We start from the raw sequence: 26,140 nt of genomic DNA on the forward strand, positions 1-26,140 counted from the left end.
CAGTTTAGCAGAAACTTTTTGTTTGAACTATTTACTTGGATCATTTATCATCAATAAATCCCAGCAGAGTTGTCGAATTCATATTGCAATAAATCTCTATACTCTCAGTTCTGGGCTCAATTTGTCTGTGGGTGATTCAGAGTTTTACCTCATTGACCTGATTTGACTGTGGTTTGTTGGGAAAAGTATTTGAACTCTGTGCGATGATGCTCCGAAAGCCTTGAAATCCCTCCTCATCATCTGCCTGGAATTGCTGATTTTTTGGAAAACGTTCTTTGTTTCCTTGAAGGATGTTTCTAACAGAAAGAGAATGAATTATCTGGGGGAATCTGTGATATTCACTGCAGTGACCCTGTGGCCCAGAGATGAGGTGTGGCCTCTAGTTAGGCCACATCTTAATTTTACCTTGATTAGTGAGTTGAATGAGAGTCACTAAGGCCCATTTTAACAATACAGCACAGGAACAGGCCCTTCAGCCCTCCCAACATTGGTAAATAGATTTAAGTGTCAAAATACTTGTGGATCTAATAATGCTCCTATTAACCTCGAGTGAGAATCTGACCATTAGATTCAAGAAATAAAAACAGAAAGTGCTGGAAAATCTCAGCAGGTCAGGTAGCGTCTGTGGAGAGAGAAACAAAGTTAAACATTTCAAGTCCAATATGACTCTTTTTCGGAACAAGAAACTTCTTAAGTTCAGAAGAACAGACACATTAGCTGGAATTTTACCACCCCATCCGCCACAGGAATCGGAGTAGGCGAGGGGCGGACAATGGAAAAGTCCATTGACCTTAAGCGGGATTTTCTGGTTTCGGGATAAGCGAGGCCATAAAATCCCATCCATTGGTTTTGAAACATTGAGGCCGGAATTTTCCGGCTGTTCACACTGGTGGGATTCTCCGGTTCCACTGCAGTGAACGAAGGTTTGGCTGAGCGCCAAATTCTCCATCCTCATTTGCAGCGGCAGCAGGGCGTGAATGGCCGTAAAATTCTGGCCTAACCTTCTCCACAGGGGTCGCCAGACCTGCTGAGATTTTCCAGCACTTTCCACTTTTATTTCAGATCTCCAGCATCCGCAGTATTTCGTTTTTATCTTAGTGTTGGATTCAAGTGTCAGTCTCACAGCCCCTTTGTCACAAAGCATTGGAGGGCCAGAAGGTTAGGTTAGGGACAGTGAATTGTACAGAGAATCTCTTACTGAATTGGCCAAAGAATGGGATTGCGGTGAATGCAGACTGGACCACGCGGTGTTTCCAGCAGGGAGGCTCAAGAATGGAAACAAAAAACGTTCCAAATTATGGGTATAATGATTTGGGGGTCATTGTATTTATTCTTGAGGTGAATGATGGTCTTACTGCACTGTTCCACATTTTTGCAGCATTCTACAGTGATCACAAATAGAATTCTGCATGTTTCCAGAAACATCTAGAATGAAACTTTCAAAAGAGATGAGTATAACAGAGACCTTACTGCTATCTGTAGGGAAGAAGTTATTCCAGCCCTTTAGCCCTGTGGTTTCATTATCCTTACTGTAAACAATCAACATGGCTGGTGATAGAAAGAAGGAACTGCAATAATCCTAGTCCAAATGTCTGCTCCACCATTACCAGTGCTTTTGGGTATAGCTAAGGCGACATGAACCATTGAGGTCAGAGGACTCTGTGTAACTGATATCTTTAATTTTCTTTCAGGCCAAATGTGTGCGGATCTCGGTTTCATTCCTATTGTTGTCCTGGATGGAAAACATTGCCTGGTGGTAACCAATGTATTGTGCGTAAGTACTGCCAACTCTATCCATTGGGGATGTTTATTTAATCTGGGCCTCATTAGGTTACGTTCGTATTCTCTTCGAAACTAATGGCGACATGGTGGCACAGTAGTTAGCACTGCTGCCTCACAGCGCCAGGAACCCTGGTTCAATTCCGGCCTCGGATCACTGTCTGTATTGAGTTTGCACATTCTCCCCATGTCTGTGTGGGTTACCTCCCATAGTCCAACGAGGTGTGGGTTAGGTTGACTGGCCATGCCAAATTTACCCTGGTGCCTGGGGATTATCAGGGTAAATATGTGGGGTTACAGGAATAGGGCCTAGGTGGGATTGTGGTCAGTGCAGACTTGATGGGCCGAATGGACTCCTCTGCAGGGATTCTATGATTCTATATTGTCAACCCATCATGTTGTCGAGCTGGAGACCAATTAGTGCTGGATTGAGACTGAGTTCCTGATGCAACACTTAACTCCCACTTTCCAAAAATAACCCACGATCTTTCTAACGGTGTAAGCTTTAGTTGTTTAGCAGATATCAGTCCCTTGGACTAACCTGTTAGAGTTGTCAGCCTCCAGGATTATCCCGGAGTCTGCGGGAATTGAAGATTAATCCCCTGGACCACCCCCAGTAACCTCTGAGGAAAATCCACAGCAGATTTAAAAATAATTATGGGCAGGATTTTCCAGACCCCCCCCTCCACCTGCGGTGTATTTTCCAGCGGCAGAGGCATTGGCCGGCGGCGGAATCATCTGGTCCCACTGATGTCTATGGTGCTTTGCATGCCCCACACCTTCTGCCGACGGGGAATGTGCTGTTGGGGGTCATCATCAATGGGACCGGAAGATCTCGTCGACGGGGAGGACTGGAAAATTTTGACCATACGTTTCTTTTATATTCTGCAAATATTTATGATTATTACTTAGACACATTGGGAACAGGAACAAAATAGGTGTTTGACTATGTAGGGTCAGGGAAGGTGGGAGGTCAGAGGATGAAACTTCCAGGAACTGGCAATCCTAATTCCTGTGAATCCAAACAGGCCCATAGTTCAGCCAGCATTTTAAATATGGAGCTGGAATTTGCCCCAAGCGTGTTTTCAGCGGAGGTGGAGGGGGCTAGATGTAAAGTATGACGAGTGGCTGGCCCACTGCCTTTCCACCCAGCCCCCCAGCCATTCCTCATGGAATGGTAGGCAGGTAGGTGCTGAAATCGAAGGCCATTTAAAAATAGTTAAGGAGCAGTTGAGCTTGTTACTAAGCCAATTGACCTAATTATTATGCTGCCCATGCCATAATATGACTGGCATGGGCAGGCGGGCAGGAATAGACATGCCGATTTTTTAATCCAACTCTTTAAAACGTGGGAAGGAAGGGGGTGCTTTGGGGGTGCTCTTTTGCATTGGGGGCACCCCTTCCCAAGATGTTACTCTCCCCCCCCCATTGTCATTTCCCATCTCACCACCAAACCTCTCCCCCACACTTCCCATCTGAAACCCTGGACTGATCTGAGTCCAGGTCCTCCAGGATCCATTACTAATTTCTTCCCAGGCCTCCCTGCAGTCCCAGCAGTGCCCTCGGCTGCGTTCTGGAGCTACTGGAATTTGTGGAGCTGCCTGCCAAAGATGGGACTTCCTTGAACAACAGAATCCTGATCCTCACCTCCACAAGGCTGCTGGATGTGCATTATGGCAATGGGGCAGGGTGGGGTGGAGGCTTGTTCAACGTTGGTCAATTTGGAACCAATATTTCTTTCATGGGTGGGGATGAATAACCAGCACACCCTCCCACAAAATTCAGCCCAGTTCACACAGTCTAACACAGACCAAACGTTACTATTGCAGTAAGAAAGCATCTCAGATTTCAGTTATTCCCCATTATTAATGCCCTTTAGGGAAGGAAATCTGCTGTCCTTATCTGGTCTGGCCTACAAGTGACTCCAGAGACACAGTAATGTGGTTGACTCTCAACTATCATCTGAAATGGCCTAACAAGCCACTCTGTTGTATCACTCGCTCATGAAGGCAGCTCACCTCCACTTTCTCAAGGGCAATTAGGGACAGGCAATGAACGCTGGCCAGCCAGCAACGCCCATGTCCCATGAATGAAAAAAAAATTAACTCCCTAACTTGTTAAATGAAAATATAAATGTTTACTTCTCACTTCCTCCAGTCTTTTTCAATTATATTTAGGCTGTATCCTTGTCTGTCTAACTGACTTAATCTCTCTGATCTAAATTATTTAATTTCATAGAAACCCTACATGCAGAAGGTCGTTTGGCTAATCGAGTCGCACGGACCACAATCTCCATAACCCCATGCATTTACCCTAGCTAATCCCCCTGACACTAAGGGGCAATTTATTATGGCCAATCCACCTAACCCGCACATCTTTGGACTGTGGGAGGAAATCGGAGCACCCGGAGGAAACCCACGCAGACACGGGGAGAATGTGCAAACTCCACACAGACAATGACCCAATCCGGGAATTGAACCCGGGTCCCTGGCGCTGTGAGGCAGCAATGCTAACCATTGTTCCACCGTGTTGCCCTTTATTTTAGATTGGGCGCAATGGTGCAACTTGTAAGGGTTTTGAAAGGCTAAAATTGGTAAAACAAAATGTGCATTTCTAGCCATAGTGAAAGATTCTTGTAGCAAGGACATGGCAAGCTAAAATAAAAACAAAATAGTAAAATACAGCAAGCTAATCTTTGACGTGTAAAACTAATTCAAACCCAGGAAGGCTTTCACCCACTAACTGCTTAGTGTCACTTCAAGTGTGACAGCATAACATCACTGGAGACATAACAGCACAGTGTCACTGTAAATGTAACAAGGTATTGTCAATTTCAATATAACTACAATTTCACTGTAAAAGCAATATGTCACTGTAAATGTGACACTGTAACATGACAATAAATGGATGAACCTTGGCTTCAACTGGGTTAAAGGTGACCTATTAAAAGCCAATTATACCTTTGATTGCTTTGCACCAAGCTGCCAATTTCTGAAGTGCATTCCCTTTTGTCTTTGTCTAGCCATTTGTCGGAACACATGCGGTGATGGATTCTGCTCCAGACCAAACATGTGCACCTGTGCCAACGGGCAGCTCTCACCAGGTTGTGGATCTGGTTCAAGTAAGTGGCATTCCATTCCGTTTACTCAACAAATAATGGGACAACATGCTGGCACCACAGCCCTTCACTTCATCAATTTAATGGTTATCGCTTCTCAGCCTTTTGGCTAAGATCAAGCATCAGATCAAGCCCAAGATGGGATGCAATGCCTTATCTTGTCAGCTTGGATCTTGCTTGTCCCTCTTGTGGGGACCTTGAATTGGATTCATTTGGAATTTGAATTTGTGTTTTGGAGCAAGCAAGGAATGGATTTGAGTTTGCCTGGTCCACTCTGAGCATTGGCTTTGTAACTTTAAGGATGGAGCAAAACATTTTTAACAAATTTAATGGTTAGGTATTGAGTACCTTTCTCTAAACCCTATCTATGACTGTAACACTACATTCTGCACTCTCTCGTTTCCTTCTCTATGAACGGTACGTTTTGTCTGTATAGCACGCAAGAAACAATACTTTTCACTGTATGTTAATACATGTGACAACAATATATCAAATCAAATCAAAGAGTAACGCTATCTGTACATTGGCCCATCAAACACCTCCTGATCAGGTTCAATCAGGGCTGATGCAAACCCTGGGCAAACAAGGTGGTTGCCTAGAGTGGCAAAATTTGGCAGGGGATGTGGGGGCAAAAATCTGAATGAACTATCGATGAAATTACTATTATGACCAGGTGAAAAGGGGCGAACTGACTTTTCTGTGTGTCTCACTACTGTGTGGTTATAACAGAGTTTGGATTTAAAAGGAAGGTATTGACAATTTAATATACGTTTAACTGTATATAGCTCAGCGCAAGAAATAAGGCAGTTTGGTTCCTTTAAGTTAACAAGTAAAGAAATTATTCAGAAATTATTAACAAAGGTTTGAAATGTACAAATCTGTCCAACTACCCACTAATGCAAAGCAGCACACACACAATGGGTGGGATTTTACGGCCTTGCGCGTCCCAAACCCTAAAATCCCGCCCGCGGTCAACTGACTTTTCCATTGTCCGCCCCTCGCCTGCTCCGATTCGTGTAGTGGGCGGGGCGGTAAATTTTGGCAAATCTTTCCAAGCACGCAAAAAACGTAAAATTCTGCAGTGTCAGATATTAAAAATTTAGCCAAGAAACAAGTAAAGTCAGGGAAAATGAATATTCATGGAGTGTCCAGATACCTCTTCACAGCTGAAGGGTCCCTGTCCACAGTAACTGCTGGTCCTTGGAATTTCTTACAGGAGACAGTAGTCATAGAGGTTTACAGCATGGAAACAGGCCCTTTGGCCCAACTTGTCCATGCCGCCTTTTTTTTAAAAAACCCCCAAGGCTAATCCCAATTGCCCGCATTTGGCCCATATCCCTCAATACCCATCGTATCCACATAACTATCTAAATGCTTTTAAAAAGATAAAATTGTACTCGCCTCTACTACTACCTCTGGCAGCTTGTTCCAGACACTCACCACCCTCTGTGTGAAACAATTGCCCCTCTGGACACTTTTGTATCTCTCTCCTCTCACCTTAAACCTATGTCCTCTAGTTTTAGACTCCCCTATCTTTGGGAAAAGATATTGACTATCTACCTTGTCTATGCCCCTCATTATTTTATAGACCTCGATAAGGTCACCCCTCAGCCTCCTACGCTCCAGAGAAAAAAGTCCCAGTCTATTCAGCCTCTCCTTATAACTCAATCCAACAAGTCCCGGTGGCATCCTAGTAAATCTTTTCTGCACTCTTTCTAGTTTAATAATATCCTTTCTATAATAGGGTAACCGGAATTGCACACAGTATTCCAAGTGTAGCCGTACCAATATCTTGTACAACTTTAACAAGACGTCCCAACTCCTGTATTCAATGTTCTGACCAATGAAACCAAGCATGCCGAATGCCTTCTTCATCACTCTGTCCACCTGTGACTCCACTTTCAAGGAGCTATGAACATGTATCCCTAGATCTCTTTGTTCTGTAACTTTCCCCAATGCCCTACCATTAACTGAGTAAGTCCTGCCCTGGTTCTATCTACCAAAATGCATCACCTCGCATTTGTCTAAATTAAACTCCATCTGCCATTCGTCAGCCCACTGGCCCAATTGATCAAGATCCCATTGCAATTGGAGATAATTTTCTTCACTGTCCACTATGCTACCAATCTTGGTGTCATCTGCAAACTTACTAACCATGCCCCCTATATTCTCATCCAAATCATTAATATAAATGACAAAGAGCACTGGGCCCAGCACTGATCCCTGAGGCACACCGCTGGTCATAGGCCTCCAGTTTGAAAAACAACTCTCTACAACCACCCTCTGGCTTCTGTCAAGAAACCAATTTTGCATCCATTTAGATACCTCACCCTGGATCCTGTGAGATTTAACTTTATGCAACAACCTACCATGCGGTACCTTGTCAAAGGCCTTGCTAAAGTCCATGTAGACAACATCAACTGCACTGCCCTCATCTACCTTCTTGGTTACCCCTTCAAAAATCTCAATCAAATTTGTGAGACACGATTTTCCACTCACAAAGCCATGCTGACTGTCCCTAATCAGTCCTTGCATCTCTAAATGCCTGTAGATCCTGTCTCTTAAAATACCTTCCAGCAATTTACCCATCACAGATGTGAAGCTCTCTGGCCTGTAGTTCCCAGGCTTTTCCCTGCAGCCCTTTTTAAACAAAGGCACAATATTTGCCACTCTCCAATCTTCAGGCACCTCACCCGTGACTATCGATGATTCAAATATCTCGGCTAGGGGACCCGCAATTTCCTCCCTAGCCTCCCACAACGTCCTGGGGTATATTTCATCAGGGCCCGGGGATTTATTTACCTTGATGCGCTTTAAGACTTTCAGCACCTCCTTCTCTATAATATGTACACTCCTCAAGACATCACTGTTTATTTCCCCAAGTTCCCTAACATCCATGTTTTTTTCAACAGTAAATACTGATGAGAAATATCATTTAGGATCTCACCCATCTCTTGTGGATCCGCACATAGATGACCTTGTTGATCCTTTAGAGGCCCTACTCTCTCCCTTGTTACTCTTTTGCCCTTTATGTATTTGTAGAAGCTCTTTGGATTCTCCTTTGCCTTATCTACCAAAACAATTTTGTGTCCCCTTTTTGCCCTCCTGATTTCTCTCTTAACTCTACTCCTACACCCCCTATACTCTTCAAGAGATTCACTTGATCCCAGCTGCCTATGCACTTCATGTGCCTCTTTCTTCTTCTTGACCAGGGCCTCAATATTCCAAGTCATCCAGGGTTCCCGACTTCTGCCAGTCTTGCCCTTCACTCTAAGAGGAATGTGTTTACCCTGAACCCTGGTTAACACACTTTTGGAAACATGCCACTTACCAGACATCCCTTTGCCTTCCCACAGACTCCCCCAATTAACTTTTGAAAGTTCCTGCCTGATACCATCAAAATTGACCTTGCCCCAATTTAGAATTTTAACTTTTGGGACAGACGGGGGGGGAGGTGGGGGGCAGCGGGGGGTGGGGGGTGGCGGGTGGGTGGAGAAGGAGGGTCAGATGTATATCTGGTGAGGGGGGAGGGCTGATCGTTGTCTAGTGGGGAGGGTGGAGGAGGCGGGTCAAATGTTCCTCTGGGTGAGGTGAGGGTGAATGAGGACGGATCTCTGGCGGGGCGGGGTGGGGGGGCAGATGGACCCCTGGTGGGGGGGCAGATATATCTCTGGTGGGGGTGCGGGGGAGGCTGGGTGTCCGCTGCCACTCTGCAGGCAATTGGTGGGGGGGGAGGGGGGCAGGGGTGGTGATCGGTCTGGGTAGCGGGGGGTTTGATAAGGGGGACAGCGGGGTGATCGGTCTGGGTAGCGGGGGGGTTGATAAGGGGGACAGCGATGTGTGTTAGTAGGGGGGTGGATAAGGGGGACAGCGATGTGTGTGGGTAGTGGAGGGGTGGATAAGGGGGACAATGATGAGTGTGGGTAGTGGAGGGATGGATAAGGGGGACAGTGATGTGTGTGGGTAGTGGGGGGGTGGATAAGGGGGACAGTGATGTGTGTGGGTAGTGGGGGGGGTGGATAAGGGGGACAGTGATGTGTGTGGGTAGTGGGGGGGTGGATAAGGGGGACAGTGATGTGTGTGGGCAGTGGGGTGGTGGATAAGGGGGACAGTGATGTGTGTGGGCAGTGGGGGGCTGGATAAGGGGGACAGTGATGTGTGTGGGTAGTGGGGGGGGTGGATAAGGGGGACAGTGATGTGTGTGGATAGCGGGGGGGTTGATAAGGGGGACAGTGATGTGTGTGGATAGCGGGGGGTTGATAAGGGGGACAGTGATGTGTGTGGATAGCGGGGGGGTTGATAAGGGGGACAGTGATGTGTGTGGGTAGTGGGGAGGTGGATAAGGGGGACAGTGATGTGTGTGGGTAGCGGGAGGGTGGATAAGGGGGACAGTGATGTGTGTGGGGGCCACCGCTCCCGCTTTTTGCTCCCGAGCCACTTTCTCCGCTTTCTGCGGCCCGGGAGCGATCTGACACGGGCACGCTTTTTCAAATTTTTTTTCCAACTGCGCATGCGCAGTTCAGAGCTCCGATCGTTTCGGCCACGATAAGCCCCGCCCACAGCACGAATGGGACTGGAGATGTTTTTTTCAGGCTGAGAGCGTATGGGGGCGCCTGAAAGCAGATTTCTAAGTCGGATCTGAATTAGGCCCGGATTCAGCACTTAGAATGAAAATGGTCAAATTGGGCCCTTTGCATCTTCATGAAGGTAGCTTGTCCTTAACAGACATGACATTGTTGCTGCTATAAGCCAATATGCTTTGCTTAGGCAAAGTGTCTGTTTCAAAACAGATCAATACGTCTGTATGTCTAGCCAATGATACCATAAATTAATATTTAATTTATTTCCATCTTCATGAAGCTACATAAGTAAACATACAGGCTTCAGCAGTGGGAATGAAAGGTATAGAGTTACTGATATACATTCACATATACTGACAGACATACAGATTTCCATGCATTTACATTGCAATCTTTTGCAAAATTTTATATTATATTCCTCATTCTGTTTATGTGACAGTTTTAAAATTAATACATTTGCATGACTTCAGAATCGTGAACCAGTAAATAATATCAAAGAATGTAATTTAATCTAGCTCATTCTATCAGAGTGCTTATTGAGTGTGTAAATTGTGCATAAAATCACCCTGTTACAGGAACACACAATTTTACATCATGTGAACAAGATTACACATTATAATGTGCATTTCTTCTGGTACAGATCTTGTGAAAAGTCTAGAACAAGAAGAATGTACACTCGATATCATAATATTCTACTTTTGCATGTAAAATACATCTATAATTATAAATGCAGCATTTTTATTCACATCAATGCACAATATTCATCTTCAAAAGTTACTTTTGGTGAGTGGGGGAGGTGGCACAAGACTGAAGATTCACCTACGGTGTCTAATATTCTTGCCCAGGGTACAGCACAAGTTAGGCACAGCATAAAGCAATATCTTTATTGCCTTATTGAACATTGCCCAGGTCATGGGATAATGCAGACTGAAGCTTCCTCTACACCTCCTCTGGTCATAGAGTCATAGAGGTTTACAGCATGGAAACAAGCCCTTCGGCCCAACTTGTCCATGGCGCCCTTTTTTTAAAAACCCCTAAGCTAATCCCAATTGCCCGCATTTGGCCCATATCCCTCTATACCCATCGTACCCATGTAACTGTCTAAATGCTTTTTAAAAGACAAAATTGTACCCGCCTCTGGCAGCTTTCCAGACACTCACCACCCTCTGTGTGAAAAAATTGCCCCTCTGGACACTTTTGTATCTCTCCCCTCTCACCTTAAACCTATGCCCTCTAGTTTTAGACTACCCTACCTTTGAGAAAAGATATTGACTATCTAGCTGATCTGTGCCCCTCATTATTTTATAGACCTCTATAAGATCACCCCTCAGCCTCCTACGCTCCAGAGAAAAAAGTCCCAGTCCATCTAGCCTCTCCTTATAACTCAATCCATCAAGTCCCGATAGCATCCTAGTAAATCTCTTCTGCACTCTTTCTAGTTTAATAATATCCTTTCTATAATAGGGTGACCAGAATTGAACACAGTATTCCAAGTGCGGCCTTACCAATGTCTTGTACAACTTCAACAAGACATTCCAACTCCTGTATTCAATGTTCTGACCAATGAAACCAAGCATGCCGAATGCCTTCTTCACCACTCTGTCCACCTGTGACTCCACTTTCAAGGAGCTATGAACATGTACCGCTAGATCTCTTTGTTCTGTAACTTTCCCCAACACTCTACCATTAACTGAGTAAGTCCTGCCCTGGTTCAATCTACCAAAATGCATCACCTCGCATTTGTCTAAATTAAACTCCATCTGCCATTCGTCAGCCCACTGGCCCAATTGATCAAGATCCCATTGCAATTGGAGATAACTTTCTTCACTGTCCACTATGCCACCAATCTTGGTGTCATCTGCAAACTTACTAAACATGCCTCCTATATTCTCATCCAAATCATTCATATAAATGACAAATAACAGTGGGCCCAGCACTGATCCCTGAGGCACACCACTGGGCACAGGCCTCCAGTTTGAAAAACAATTCTCTACAAGCACCCTCTGGTTCTGTCAGGAAGCCAATTTTGTATCCATTTAGATACCTCACCCTGGATCCCGTGAGATTTAACCTAATGTCTGGTGACATTACATCCAACAGAAAGAGGAAAGTTTCATCCTTCCATTCTGGGTTCAATCTGGCTGCTGCCTAACTCTGTCCCCAAATTAACAACAACTGAGTCAAGGCAGAAATAATAATAAGGACCAAAAAGTCAGGAAGATTGATCTAGCAGAGTCTAGACAGACAGAGACTCAGAGATAAGTATCTGATGGCAAGCTCCGCCACTTCTTGCAGAACTACCAGCCACAAGAGGTTCTGCACAGCAGGCAGAGGTCAATAGGTTGTTAGCATTTAATGGACAAGAACCTGTAAGGAGTCTTGGCGCAGAATGTATCTGAGCTAAATAATTGTAAGATTGCTGTCCTGCATCAGATATCTTCCGCCAGCAACAAACTGGGCTATCCCAACTTTGCCTTCCAGGAACCAAGGCCAAATTTCAATTTTCTACAGAACGTATTTGCAACAGAAGTTGTCGAGCGATTGGTTACTTGAATCTTGATGTAAATAAAGATTTTTTGGGGGCAATTGGATATAACAGCTTGCCCTGTCCTGTGTTCTCATGTGACGCGTTGACTCTGTTTCAGGATCAGTTTGAAGTCACTTAGTTTCTTATCCTATCTTATGCTGGGTAACTTCAGTGTTTAGTCCTGCACTAAATTTTTATGTTAAAGATTTACACAGCAAGTGATGATCCCTCACAAGGTAAGTTCCACTCTCCAGTTAATGCCAGGGGAAAGACAAGAACCTGATAGTTTAATAATTAAATTCTCCTCCTCATTATCCTATACATTTCCCTCCCTGTATCCTCAGAATTCAAATTCCCTGCAAGTTGAGATTGGGGAGATTGGCTTCGCTCCCGGTTTGCAGTGCCTAGTTTAACTCCCAGCCAGGAATAAAACCTGGTCTCAGGGACAAAGATTCAGCAATTCACTCTGTTAGAATGTCCCAGAGTGGGAGTGAAAGAGAGAGAGAGACAACCGTGTAGTACATGTTTAGTAGTCAAGGACAGCCTTCAATGTTAAACATTATACCATTGGACACATAGGTCAAAATTTTACCGCCACGGGAATCGGAGCGGGCCAGGGGCGGGCAATAGGAAGGTCCGTTGATCTCGGGCAGGATTTTATGGTTTCGGGACGAGCGAGGCTGGAAAATCCGGCCGTAGTCCTGGGCGTATTGTAAGATATACACAGCAGAAGCTTGATGCAAGGGCTACTGATTTGATTATTATCCAAGACAAAAGCAAACAAGCAGAGTAAGAGCTCTGATTGGATTCAGCACTCCCTTTGGCTGGGGAAGGCAAATGCAAAGACTTCTGAGTAGAAAGTGGACATGTGTACATCAGGGAGGACAGGTTGAGGTTCAGATGTTATATATGTTGGGGCATGGCCCTTTAAGGGAATAGGTTCATGTGACCTCAGGTGTGGGGTGAGCTGCTGAGATCTGCCCAGAATGGGCAGTCTCCATTTGGAATGTAGTGTGAGAAGACTTTGTTGTGTTCCCTGACGCCTCTCTGTGGGTAGTTATTGAGAAAAGCCTCAGGACTACAAGATTTAACAGCTGTGATAACGCTATGGTATCCAACAATGTGCTGGCACTCAGCTGTCTAGCTGAGGCAGGGGTGAAGTATTGGAGGATAGCTCGCACCGTGGAACTTGTATCCCTGCAGGAACTAGCACCTTCCAGAGCCGGGGGGAGGGTGTTGGTGTGTGAGGGGGAAGGGTGTGGGGAGAGGCGAAGCTGGTTTAAGGTCACATTGAGTGATAGGTTTCTGTTCTGGAGAGACAGCTGCACGAACAGTCAGAAAGTAAACATTTATCTTCACCTCTGAGAGCATTCCAGCTGAAGAAGAATTTGACCCGTTCAGAGATGAACAAAATCAGCCAGATAATCATTCTGCTTAGATTGGGTAGCTTAGAGCTCATAGCCTCTAGGCATGGTGAGTGGAGTTAATGGACAAGAATTGTGAATGATCGCTCTGATTACTGACAGCATAGAGCGGTCTGAGCCACACATCTTTAGTGAAATGTCAGTGCAGGGCATGTTCTGCACCATGTGAAGTGCAAAGCTAATTATAACAGCCCCGTGGCTTCTTGGTATTTAAAGAATCCCTCGTTGGCGGTAAGGTAGAAGTGCAGTATTCGGTCAAACTCTCCCAAGTAGTGGTGCAAGGAGTAGACTTAAGATGGTTGTTCACATGAATTACAATCTGGAAATCACTTTGAGAGAGTTTATTTTCCAGGATGAAAGAAGACTTGCATTTATAGTTTTATAACCTCGGGTCAATCCAAAGTGCTTTTACAGCCTACGTTTGAAGTGTAAGTCACTGTTGTAAGCTAAGAAACACGGTAGCCCATTTGTGCACCTAGCTATGTGATAATGAGCAGCCCATCTGTTTTAGTGATGTTGAGTGAGGGATAAATAATGGGCAGGACACCAGGGGAAATTCCCCTACTCCTCTTTGGAATTGTGCCATGGGATCTCTTAAATCCAAGTGAAAAAGCAGTTTAACATCTCATGCAAGAGACGGCATTTCATCAATACTACACTGGCATGTCGGCCTAAGGTTCTGCACTCACATCTCTGGAGTGGGATTTGAACCCAGAACCTTCTTGTCTCAGACATACCCACTGAACCACCTCTGACATTCGTCAATTTGAAATTGTAAATCCACAAACAGGGGCCATTTGAGTATTGTCTTTCACTGTAAACAATCGCTGTGACCGCGACTACGCCCTAACATCTGTAACCTGCTTCTCGCAGTCCCATTGGGATAACCACAATAATTGTAGAGATCACAAGACGGAATTAACAACCAAGAGCAAGACACATTAGTTGATCTGGAATATCTGTGATTTGAAAGCACACTACTGCAGCAACATTTCCTGTTCTTCAGTCATTTGCTTTGGCCATTTAGAAATAACATTTAGTGATTATTCCGGGATACAAACATGCAACAATTACAGGGAGCATTAAAATTGTACAAATATCTGCGAATAAGATACAGCGGGGCAGAATTGCTGTTTAATTCTGGCGTGATTTCATGAAAAGATCAGAAGGAACCTTGGACAATCTGTGTGACAAGTCATTTGTGCCATTTTATTGGGGTTTCCACCCAGACAAGAGGTCAGGAGAATTCAATCCTGGTTTGGTTTATTAATGGCTGGAAATGAAAAACTAGATCGATATTTGAAATGAATTTCCAAGTTCAACATTGAGGAGTACTGATTCAGAATTCAGTCTTATTAAGCCCAACTAGGCTGAACCTTTGGGGCACCACGGTAGCACAGTGGTTAGCACTGCTGCTTCACAGCTCCAGGGACCTGGGTTCGATTCCCGGCTTGGGTCACTGTCTGTGTGGAGTTTGCACATTCTCCCCGTGTCTGCGTGGGTTTCCTCCGGGTGCTCCGGTTTCCTCCCACAGTCCAAAGATGTGCGGGTTAGGTTGATTGGCCATGCTAAAATTGCCCCCTTAGTGTCCTGGGATGCATAGATTAGAGGGATTGGCGGGTAAAATATGTAGGGATATGGGGGTAGGGCGTGGGTGGGATTGTGGTCGGTGCAGACTCGATGGGCCGAATGGCCTCTTTCTGTACTGTAGGGTTTCTATGATTTCTATGAAATGTTTCAAGTTTGATTAGTGTAGTGATCCGGTGGATAATTAATCCAAAATGCATTAAAAGAAAATCACAAGTGGGATATCCTTGACATTTCTCTAATGTTTCAAAGAATCGTAGGATAGTTCAGCACAGAAATGTAGAAACTAGAAGCAGGAGTAGGCCATTCGGCCCTTCGAACCTGCTCCACCATTCATTTTGATCATGGCTGATCATCCCCCCCCCCGGCCCCATATCCCTTGATCCATTTAATCCCAAGAGCTTTATCTAACTACTTCTTGGAATCACACAATGGGCTTGACTTTGCGGTCTCGCTCGAGCAAGACTGGAAATTCCCGTCCAAGGTCAACGGACATTTCTGTTGTCCGCGTCCTCACCCGCTCCGATTCCACGGCAGGTGGGACGGTAGAATTCCGGTGAATGTTTTGGCCTCAACTACTTTCTGTGGTAGTGAATTCCACAGATTCACCACTCTCATGGTGAAGATATTTCTCCTCGCCTCTGTTCTACAAGGTTTACCCTTTATCTTCAAACTATGGCCCCTCATTCTGGACACTTCCACCACCGGGAATATACTTTATGAATCTACCCTGTCTCATCCTCTTAGAATTTTAGGAGACCATTTGGCCCATTGAGTGTTTTCCCATTGTTAGGTGGCCAGATGCACATATGGAGGGCTAGGCAATGATCTTATTATGATTATATGTGTTTGAATGACTGAGGGCTGCTTCTCTCCTCTGTTATAACAGCTGGCAGACATACTGTTTTCCCAAGGAATTAAAAGTATGTTAATGTTTTGCCCATCTGCTCGCTCCAACCTACTGCCCGCCCCCTCCCCCATCCTTGACCACCCTCAAGCCTCTGGCACCCACAACTCCTCCCGTAGTCTTTGAAATAATAATTCAAATAAATAAGCACAAATAAAGAATTCAAATAAATGAGTTGGCTGAGAAAGCAGAAATCTCATTAGAGTGGGGGGTCAACAAGTGGCTTCAAATGGCCAGTTCACAGCAGGCTCCAAAGCCAGATTTCCCCAAATAGTCATTTATTTTGATTTGCATTCTCTCCCTTTCAATGGCTCCTCCTGGGCTGGAGGACACACCAGGGTGAACTCCTGCTTTTAATATCTGTGCGTTAAGCGCCAGCTGGGTGGAATGTGGAAAAGAGGATTGGACAGGGACGATCATGAGCCAGTCATTGTGCCATGTTCAAAAAATTGCGTTCCATTAATTGAGATGAAATTGAGTGAGATTCTGATACCAGTGTCTAACCCTCTCTGTGAGAATGCGCTCTGTGTGCTTCAGTAAAGGTTCTGCTATGCTCTGGTCAGAAGGATGGATGGTGCCAGGATCAGGAAGACGTATTTAACTTTGTGAATTCATAGAATCCCGACAGTGCAGAAAGATGCCATTTGGCCCATCGAGCCTGCACCAATAACAATCCCACCCAGACCCTATCCCCGTAACCCCACAGATAACATAAGAACATAAGAAATAGGAGCAGGAGTAGGCCATCTAGCCCCTCAAGCCTGCCCCGTCATTCAATAAGATCATGGCTGATCTGAAGTGGATCAGTTCCACTTACCCGCCTGATCCCTATAACCCCTAATTCCATCTATCCGTGATTTAAACATATTCAATGAGGTAGCCACCACCACTTCAGTGGACAGAGAATTCCAGAGATTCACCACCCTCAGAGAAGAAGTTCCTCCTCAACTCTGTCCTAAACTGACCCCTCTTTATTTTGAGGCTGTGCCCTCTAGTTCTAGCTTCCTTTCTAAGTGGAAAGAATCTTTCCACCTCTACCCTATCCAGCCCCTTCATTATCTTATAGGTCTCTATAAGATCCCCCCTCAGCCTTCTAAATTCCAACGAGTACAAACCCAATCTGCTCAGTCTCTCCTCATGATCAACACCCCTCATCTCTGGTATCAACCTGGTGAACCTTCTCTGCACTCCCTCCAAGGCCAATATATCCTTCCGCAAATAAGGGGACCAATACTGCACATAATATTCCAGCTGCGGCCTCACCCTGCTAATCCCCCTGACAATATAGCATGGCCAATCAACCTAACCACACATATTTGGACTGTGGGATGAAAGTGGAGCACCCGGAAAAACCCACGCAGACACAGGGAGAACATGCAAGCTCCACGCGGTCACCCGAGGCCAGAATCGAACCCAGGTCCCTGGTGCTGTGAGGCAGCAGTGCTAACCATTGTGCGCCCTGTGGCCGTGTAATAATGATTTAATGCAAGCTGTTGGAGCTTGATGCCATCCACCTTTCCTCCCTACAGCACCGAAGGTCTCCTTTCTGCCCCGCTCCCACCCTATTTAAAATTGGAAGACCGTGTAAAGAGACAAATCCAGTTCAGCTCAACTCCAAAAAGGAGCAAATCGTCCTCTCTGGGCTGTTTAAATATTAACACACTAAATCATTTTGAGAAAAGAATCTCCACCCTTCCATTCAGCATTAAAAGAGTCTTTAATAATCATTTATCTGCGGTTTGCACTAAGGTTTTTTAAATCGTCTCAATCTACAATTATAGAAAGTCTAATTGAGCGGAATCACTGAGGAATAGTCAGACACAGGTGAGACAGGGTCAGAAGCAAAGTGAGCTTTTAGTTAATCCTGTTTACTGGGTAAGAGCAGCCTGTAATAAAGTGAATGGGATGTTGAGCCTTACGGGGCTGCTTTCTGGTGCAGCCTCAAAGCCACGTTTGAACGCAGCTGCAGTAAATGCCACGTGTGAAAAAGTCCAAAATCGATTTCTGTCACTCTGACCTGCTTTGTTCTCCTTGCAGTTCAGCAGTGTAATGTGAGGTGCATGAACGGTGGATCCTGCTCGGATGACACTTGCGTTTGCCAGAAAGGATACACGGGGACACACTGCGGGCAGCGTGAGTATCGACACAACACTACTGCACATAAACTTCAGCTTGGACCTAGTGCACAGACAGAATGGAGAGGGCTGAGTAGAATAATGGATCAAGTGTTTCCCACTCTTTATAGAAACAGCCGAACTATAAGCAATTTCATTCTATTCATTTAGTGAAACCTATCCAGAAATGGCAATAATTATAGATAATCATGCAGGAATGTAACTGTACAGTCTTGAGACAAGATCACCTCTTGCAGATTTAACAAGTTCAGAGTTGACTGCACAGTGGCTAGCACTGTTGCTTCACAGCGCCAGGGGCCCAGGTTCAATTTTGGCCTCTGGTGACTGTGTGGAGTTTGTACGTTCTCCCCATGTCTGCGTGGGTTTCCTCCGGGTGCTCTAGTTTCCTCCCACAGTCCGAAATATGTGCTGGTTAGGTGCATTGGCCATGCTAAATTCTCCCTCAGTGTACCCAAATGGGCGCCGGAGTGCGGCGACTTGGGGATTTTCACAGTGAATTCATTGCGGTGTTAATGTAAGCCTACTTGTGACACTAATAAATCAACTTTTAAAAATTTAAACCTTTGCTCCCACATTGCAAAGATGTGCGGGTTCGGTTGATTGGCCATGCTAAATTGACCGTGAGTGTCAGGGGGCCCAGAGTACATACATGGGGTGACAGGGATAGGGCCTGGGTGAGGTTATTGCTGATGCAGGCTTGATGGGCTTCTGCACAGTAGGGATTCTATATTGTGCTGTTTGCAACCAACAGCCTATTTTGCTTCAGTGTCCAGCATGAGCACTGCTGCCACTTTTTACTCTGTACGAGAAGCGCAATAACTATCTGTCCTCCTGGTTAACAATGATTACTGACTTTAATATTTTGTAGCCACACTGCCTGTGTTATTTGCCATGAAAAGGAAATTACCGCCAGCTGAAACGGAAACAAATTCCTGCCAAAATATATGCCAATAATTTCAAGATTAGGCTAATGTAATAAACAAGGTCTGGGAGGAGCTTTCTAAAGTCTGGTATATACCTGATGGCAGACTTGTGTCATTACCCATTGATGTAACCCATATATGGAAGGTAACTGGAGGCATCCTTTGCTATATCTCCCTGCCGCTCTACCCCTGAAATATTTGATGTTATTTGGCACGTCCGTTAACGAATAAAATTGGAAATTTTCAGGAAGCCATGAGCCATCCAAGAATCTATATAAGTTTCAGGGCAATTTCACACTGCCTTGTGCTGAGACTCTGCAACGGCTACATTTATTTCCATTAAAAATTGTACTTAATCGAAACCATATTTAATGCATTTTGAAATGCTTTTAAAAAATCACTATTGTGTCCTTGTGCAAACCAATGGTGTGGGCACATTGCCAACAGATGTCATCTCTTCTTTTCCTTATTAGCTGTGTGCAAAAATGGCTGCCAGAACGGAGGCCGATGCATTGGACCGAGTCGCTGTGCGTGTGTGTACGGGTTTACTGGGCCACAGTGTGAACGAGGTAGGCCACGTTTCTATGTAGTTCTCAGGGATGGTTAGCTTCCAGGTTATGAACCACATGCCTTGCATTTGGATGAATCTCAAAATTCTTTCTCATTGTGTGTGATTCTTTTCCCCATGATTTACCATGATGGGAGCAGTAAAGGACCTGAGGGATCAGGCCCACTTCAACGTTGCCTGGTTGAAAACTATTTCAAAGTGTTTTTTTTGGGGGGTGGGGTGGGATCTTTTCCCTAAAACTGGTGAGACATGTGGATTTGATACACAGACGTCAAGGTGTCAAGGGGTGAAAATGTCACATGGGTACAAATGTAGTGAACAGAGGTAAAAATGCCCAATAGTGTAAACCTTCGTGACCACGAGCATCCCAGAGTGCTTAACAGCAAGTGAAGTTCTTTTGAGGCATATTCGCTGTTATAATAAAGAGCAAATTTACTACAATAAATGAAATGGGAGTGCAAAATAAATGCACAGAAAGTGAAGCCTCCCAAGTTCTATCAGAAAATGCTTTTGCATCACAGACCAAGTGAGTTCTCCAGGATTAGTGTGTGGGATCCCAGATTCAGTTCCCCCAGGGCTACTCCATGGGAATCCCAAACTCAACCTCAGAGGGTTACTCTATGGTTATTCCAGACTCAATCTCCATGGTTACTCTGGCAATCATGATGTGGAGATGCCGGTGTTGGACTGGGGTAAACACAGTAAGAAGTTTAACAACACCAGGTTAAAGTCCAACACCAGGTTAAACTCCGGTTGAGGCCGTCCTCGTGTGTGCGGAACTTGGCTATCAGTCTCTGCTCAGCGACTCTGCGCCGTCGTGCGTCGTGAAGGCCGCCTTGGAGAACGCTTACCCGAATATCAGAGGCCGAATCAGAAGGCCTCAACCGGGATATTGGGTTCATGTCACACAATTTGTAACCCCCACAGCTTGCCTGGACCAGCAGAGTTTCACTGGCTGTCTTGTCTGGAGACAATACACATCTTTTTAGCCTGTCTTGATGCTCTCTCCACTCACGTTGTTTGTATCTTAAAGACTTGATTAGCTGTAAGTATTCGCATTACAACCATTATTCATGTAAATTGAGTCTGTGTCTTTATATGCCCTGTTTGTGAACAGAATTCCCACTCACCTGAAGAAGGGGCTTGGAGCTCCGAAAGCTTTTGTGGCTTTTGCTACCAAATAAACCTGTTGGACTTTAACCTGGTGTTGTTAAACTTCTTACTCTGGCAATCCCAGACTCAATCTCCATGGTTACTCTCTGGGAATTCTGTCAGTTTCCCTGGGTTACTCTGCGTGGAGAACCCAATCTCATTTTATGAATTTTTATACATTCAGCCCAACATCTACAATTGTTTTTCCTTATTCACTTCAGTTGCGTGTCCTGGCCAAATATTTATCTTCTGATGTTCTGCACAGGGCAGTCCTGCCTAGTTATTTTTACCCTGAACGATTCCCTCTGCACCCAAGGTCCCTGATTATTAACTGCTGGATTAACATCAGCACAGATATAATCAATGACACAGGATGTCAGCTTGGAGGAGTTGCTGATCCCAATTATGTGAGGGAACAGGATCATCGACACTGGGATTTGAGTTAGTCACACACTGCTGGCTGATGGGAATTACTGAGTCTGACCATGTGAGGGTGCTGGCTTAATACCAATCAGGATACAGCTAGTGATTCAGGCATGGAGCTGTCACAGTTTCACAGTGTGAGGGAGTTGGGTCAAGTAGTTAGGATGGGGTTTGTACTCTGTAATGTTTGAGATTCATCTGCTAAACCTCTTTACCTCCTGGTACACATGAGTAAACTTTATCCACACAAGTAAATTCTTTAAAGAGATCTGGCACTTTATCAACCAACCCCTGACCAGGCTGTACATTCTTTTGCATCTCTTTAGCTTGAACTGAGGTTTCCTTTACCACTTTAACAAACCCCACTGGCTTATCCTGTTTTACTGCGTCAGTCTTCCCAGTGCTTTTCTTAAACCACCAACACTGCGACTTTGTGTGTCCTACCTTATTACAGTGAAAGCATCTGAGGCTTTTTATTTCTCTTCCAGCCTCAAGGGTTTCCTTTTTAACCTGAACTGCACTATCTTTACTATCTCCCACGCTTCTCGGCCTTTTGGCTAAGATCAAGTGTAGCTTTGGCATCCTGCACTTAGTTGAAGTCATGAGGTTACATTGAGGTTTCATTTGAAGCAATTTTTTAAAAGCGGCATCTCGGCATTTTGGCTAAGATACAAATGAGATCAAGCCTTGGAGAAGGTGCAATGCCTGCTCCAATCAGCTTGGGTCATGTAGATCAAGCCCAAGACAGGAAGTGGTGAGCCTGTCTTGTCAGCTTGGATCTGGAATGTCTCACTTGCTGAGACTTTGAATTGGACTTTGATTGGATTGAATTAGATATAAACAAAAAAAAACTATACTATCTCCCACGCGATCTCCTTTACTTTTACCAGCTGAGGAGTTCTCTTTTCCTCAGTTTCTATCCCTCACAGGTTGAAACTCATGTTAGAAACTAAACACTTGGACATATTTGAACAAATCCCCACCTTTGACTGTGGTGGGTTCACTCTTCCTCACCATCCTCATCACTACTCCTCGACTCTAACTCCGTCATTTTAAGTCGACATTCACTTTTCCGTTCCAGTTTCCGAAGTTCAAATTTGCTCTCCTTTTCCCTTTCCTCTCTGCCTTTTACTTTTTGTTCTGCCAGGACTATTCTTTCTTGTTCTTTTTCCCTTGCCTGTAATTCAAGAAATTTCATTTCTTTTTCTTGTTGCAATTCAAACTGTTTCAATTCTCTTGCTCTTTGTTCCCCTCTCTCTCTCATTTGCTACTCTCTCTCTTGCTTCTAATTCAAGCTGCTTCATTTGTAATTGAATTCTAGCCATTTCCAATGATTTTGACTGCATTTCTGGCTATTTTAAATGCTGAGCTGTCACTGCAATTATCTCCGTCTTCCTTGCCCCTTCAGATAATGTCAACTGCAACTTGTTTGCCAATTCCAAAAGCTTTGTTTTAACCACCTTTTGTAAACCACCCTGACTGACTTCTTCCACACCTAGGAAGCCACTGAAAGAGCCATTATTCCCCAAGGCACTCCCTAGTTAAATAAATCAAATGTAACACCTGAAAAGAAAACACCAATACTTACCTCTCGCTGTCCTTGAGTCCAATAATCCTAAACCAAACAAGGAACTTTTAGATTTTACTCCTGCAAAGAGCCACTAATTTGAAGGGGACCTGATCAGAAACTCCAAGGTATATTATAAATTTAGCCGAGGCCCTAACTTTTCCTTTTGATTTTGGCATTGGGGTCAGCATAAGGTGTTTTGCTCCAGGTATGATTCAATTGACCCACTAGGAAGCTTTTATCAAGACAAACTTTATTTCAGAACATGGTTAGAATATAGCAAAAAGAATTTGCATAACTTTTGCCAATTCAAATACTTACACATGACAAAGTATAATTCTTAATTGCTATCCATCTCTTTTGTTCCAAATTAGCAGTATCCCCATAGATATAAATCCCTTCTTCAGATCCAGTTCACGCCAAAAGCAGATACGCTTGCATGGATGCTAGATTTCCAGCCTTTTAACACCTCTGGACAGAAATACAGTCAGGAACCTGTCTTCTGGCTCTCATACAGATGATTCCCAGAGAAAGATCCAGTCCAAAATAGCAGAATCTCAGAGAAAGAGACTTATTTCTTGGCAGATTCCAGTCTTCAACTTTAGAGAAAGGTAAAGAGAAGTACTGCACTCTATCAACTCCTGCAGCATCTGACTTGATTTTTCTGTGTAAGCTTAGCTCCACCCAGTCATATGACCTTACCTGTCAATCAGCCTCATCAAGTCCTACTCTGCAAAACCCCAGGGGATATCACTAAAATTGGCAGAACAGCATTAGTTTAGATTAGAACAAATATTCTAGCAATTAGGAGCAATTATGCTACTATAGTAAAAATAGAGAATGACGGTTATAGAGAAAACAGCACCGGTAATAAAAAAACTGCCTAACAGATCTTGCAGAAGAAACATGACAAATATATTTCTTAAAGTCACAGTATCATCACAGCCATTTACAAGATGCATTGACACACAGTGACAGCAATGTGTGCCATTTATAAGATGCACTGCTGCACACTGACTGCAGTGTATGCCATATGCAAGATGCACTGATGCATAGTGGCAGCAGTGTGTGCCAGCTGTGTGTGCCATATACAAAGTGCACTGATGCACACTGACAGCTGTGTGTGCCATATACAAGATGCACTGACACACAGTGGCTGCAGTCTTGGCCATCTACAGGATGCAGTGCAGCAACTTGACAGCACCTTCCAAACCTGTGACCTCCACCAGCTGGAAAGACAAGGGTTGCAGATGCATGGGAACACCACCATCTGTAAGTTCACCTCCTGACGTGTAACTATGTCACTGCTCCTTTGCTGTCACTGGCTGAGATTTCTGCAAATCCCTCCCAAAAACAGCACATTGGGTATATATAAATGCCAGATGATTTCTCAGGGGAAAATAGGGATGGACAATATACATGCTGGTCTTGCCTGCAATGCCCTTATGCCACGAAGGAATTTAAAAATGGCACAGAAATGAAGAAATGCACAAGAGTTTGGATTAAGATACTGACACACGGCAGTGTTATTGCATGGAGGTGGCTACAAAGTCAAGAGAGATTTGCCTATGGAAGATTTTAAATGCGAGGACGTGAATCTTAAATTGGAGCTACTGAGGAATCATAGTATATACGGGTAAATGAGGATGGGCTGAACAACACTCAGTGCAAGATAGGAGAAAGGGATTGAGTTCTAGATGAGTTGCCATTTACAGAGGGTGGGATATAGGTGGCCAGCCTAGGCAGCAATGGAAGAGAATGGTTTTAACCATCCTTCCCAGTGGGGCATCGACAAGACCAAGCAAGCGGGGTTTAAAACTGATCACATTTGGTCAGTTTTGTGCTGGGCAGACTCTGTGAAAAATCACCGAGTGGTCACCTTGTAGATAACAAATGATTGGCTAGGGGTTTCAGTGAAAGAATACACAGTATTACAGAAGCGGATTTGGGCAATTTTTGCAAAGGAGAGAAGAGGATACGGAGATGGAAGGTCAGCTGAGCAGTAAATAGGATATCAAGGTTACAAACTGTTTGTTCAGTCTGAAAGACTGAGGACTGAGGGATATGGAAATCTGGTGTTTGATCATCTTGGAAAATGAAGGATATCTCGCACTTCACGAAAGGGCAAAAACCCTTTTGCAAAGTAACCTTAATTTACATAATCCACTGTGTACAGGATTGCAAAGCACTAGGACAGAACCACTGCTTATTTCTCACATACTTCTCATTCTCTCCTGTGTGACTTATGCACATGTCTCAGTAACTATTGTTGGAGTAGTGTTCGAGTTAATCCTTTACAGAGTTTGTAACAGGGCAGTGAAGATGATGCCATTAGTCTTCCTATTGTTTAGCTGGCGGAAATCGCAGCACATCCTAATGTAAATAAATGTTGGATAGCAATCTGACAGTACAGAGACACTGGAGGGAGAGATAGAGCTTAGCCGGTTAGATAAACATTTATAATGGCAATCCTATATGTAAACAATCGCCTGTCAGTCTGCAGTTACCAGCATCAGCCTCTTGGCAGACCTCACCCAGTGAGTCCCCAGCTCCAGTCGCCTTTCAGAGCTGTACCACCTCTGTTAATATTTACTCCTTTCTCTGTGTGTTCTGCCCATATTCCTCCAATACTTCTGGCCCAGTTCAAGGAGTCTCTCCCTTTCTCCTGCTGTTCGTCATCCCTCGAAGCCCTGCCCCACTATTCACATCTCCTTGCAGCCTTCAACAAAGCTCTCCCACTTGTCCCGTGAATCCTGCTGGCCACCCGCTTCTCTCCTGGGCCACCTCTCTCTACAGAAAGCGTGTCTTGGCTGGGCTGCTCTCATCTTTGCTCTTCCGAATAGTGCTGCTTTTCTGCTACTCGAGCACAAAAATGAAGACGTTGACAATCCAGTGCGGTACTGAGGAAGTGCTGCACTGCCAGAGGCCCATCTTTTGGATGAGACATTAGACCGTGGCTACACGTATCTGCTTAGATAGTCAAAGGCACTTTTCGGAAGAGCGACAGAGCTATTCCCGGTGTCCGGGTCAATATTTATCCCCCTACCAACATCACAAAACAGATAATCTGGTCACTAACACATTGCTGTTTATGGAAGTTTGCTGTGTACAAGATGACTGTTATTTCCTGCACTCCAATGGTTGTAACATGGTTTGAGATGGTCATGTAAAGCACTGTATAAATGCAAAAAAAGATTTTTTTTCACTGGTGTATTAAATAAGAAACTATTTGAAAATGCTTCCAACCTTGTTCCATCTCGCAATCTGACACAATTTAAATTAATATTCTCAACTCCCTCAGGCCCCGGTCCCGTCTGAATCTGCAAATTTAATATTTAAAAATCTTCCTGTCTCCACTGCTGCTACGATTAATTTTAGAATAGTGGCCCATTCCGGTCTGCTGCATAATTAATTTAATAATACCACTTTTCTTATTTCATAAGTATAATT

At 44.5% G+C, this 26,140-nt stretch overlaps 1 protein-coding gene across 1 annotated transcript in view; it reads left to right on the forward strand.

Annotated features, from left to right (window-relative positions):
* The window catches only part of fbn3 (fibrillin 3), a 268,519-nt gene that overhangs the window by 13,556 nt on the left and 228,823 nt on the right, over positions 1-26,140 (forward strand). The window contains exons 2-5 of the mRNA XM_078198473.1: positions 1,692-1,774; positions 4,802-4,900; positions 17,960-18,055; positions 19,454-19,549. Coding sequence (XP_078054599.1) covers positions 1,692-1,774; positions 4,802-4,900; positions 17,960-18,055; positions 19,454-19,549 — 374 coding nt within the window. The remainder of the gene's footprint in view (positions 1-1,691; positions 1,775-4,801; positions 4,901-17,959; positions 18,056-19,453; positions 19,550-26,140) is intronic.

Source organism: Mustelus asterias, chromosome 26 (assembly GCF_964213995.1).
Source record: "Mustelus asterias chromosome 26, sMusAst1.hap1.1, whole genome shotgun sequence".
Lineage (NCBI taxonomy): Eukaryota > Metazoa > Chordata > Chondrichthyes > Carcharhiniformes > Triakidae > Mustelus > Mustelus asterias.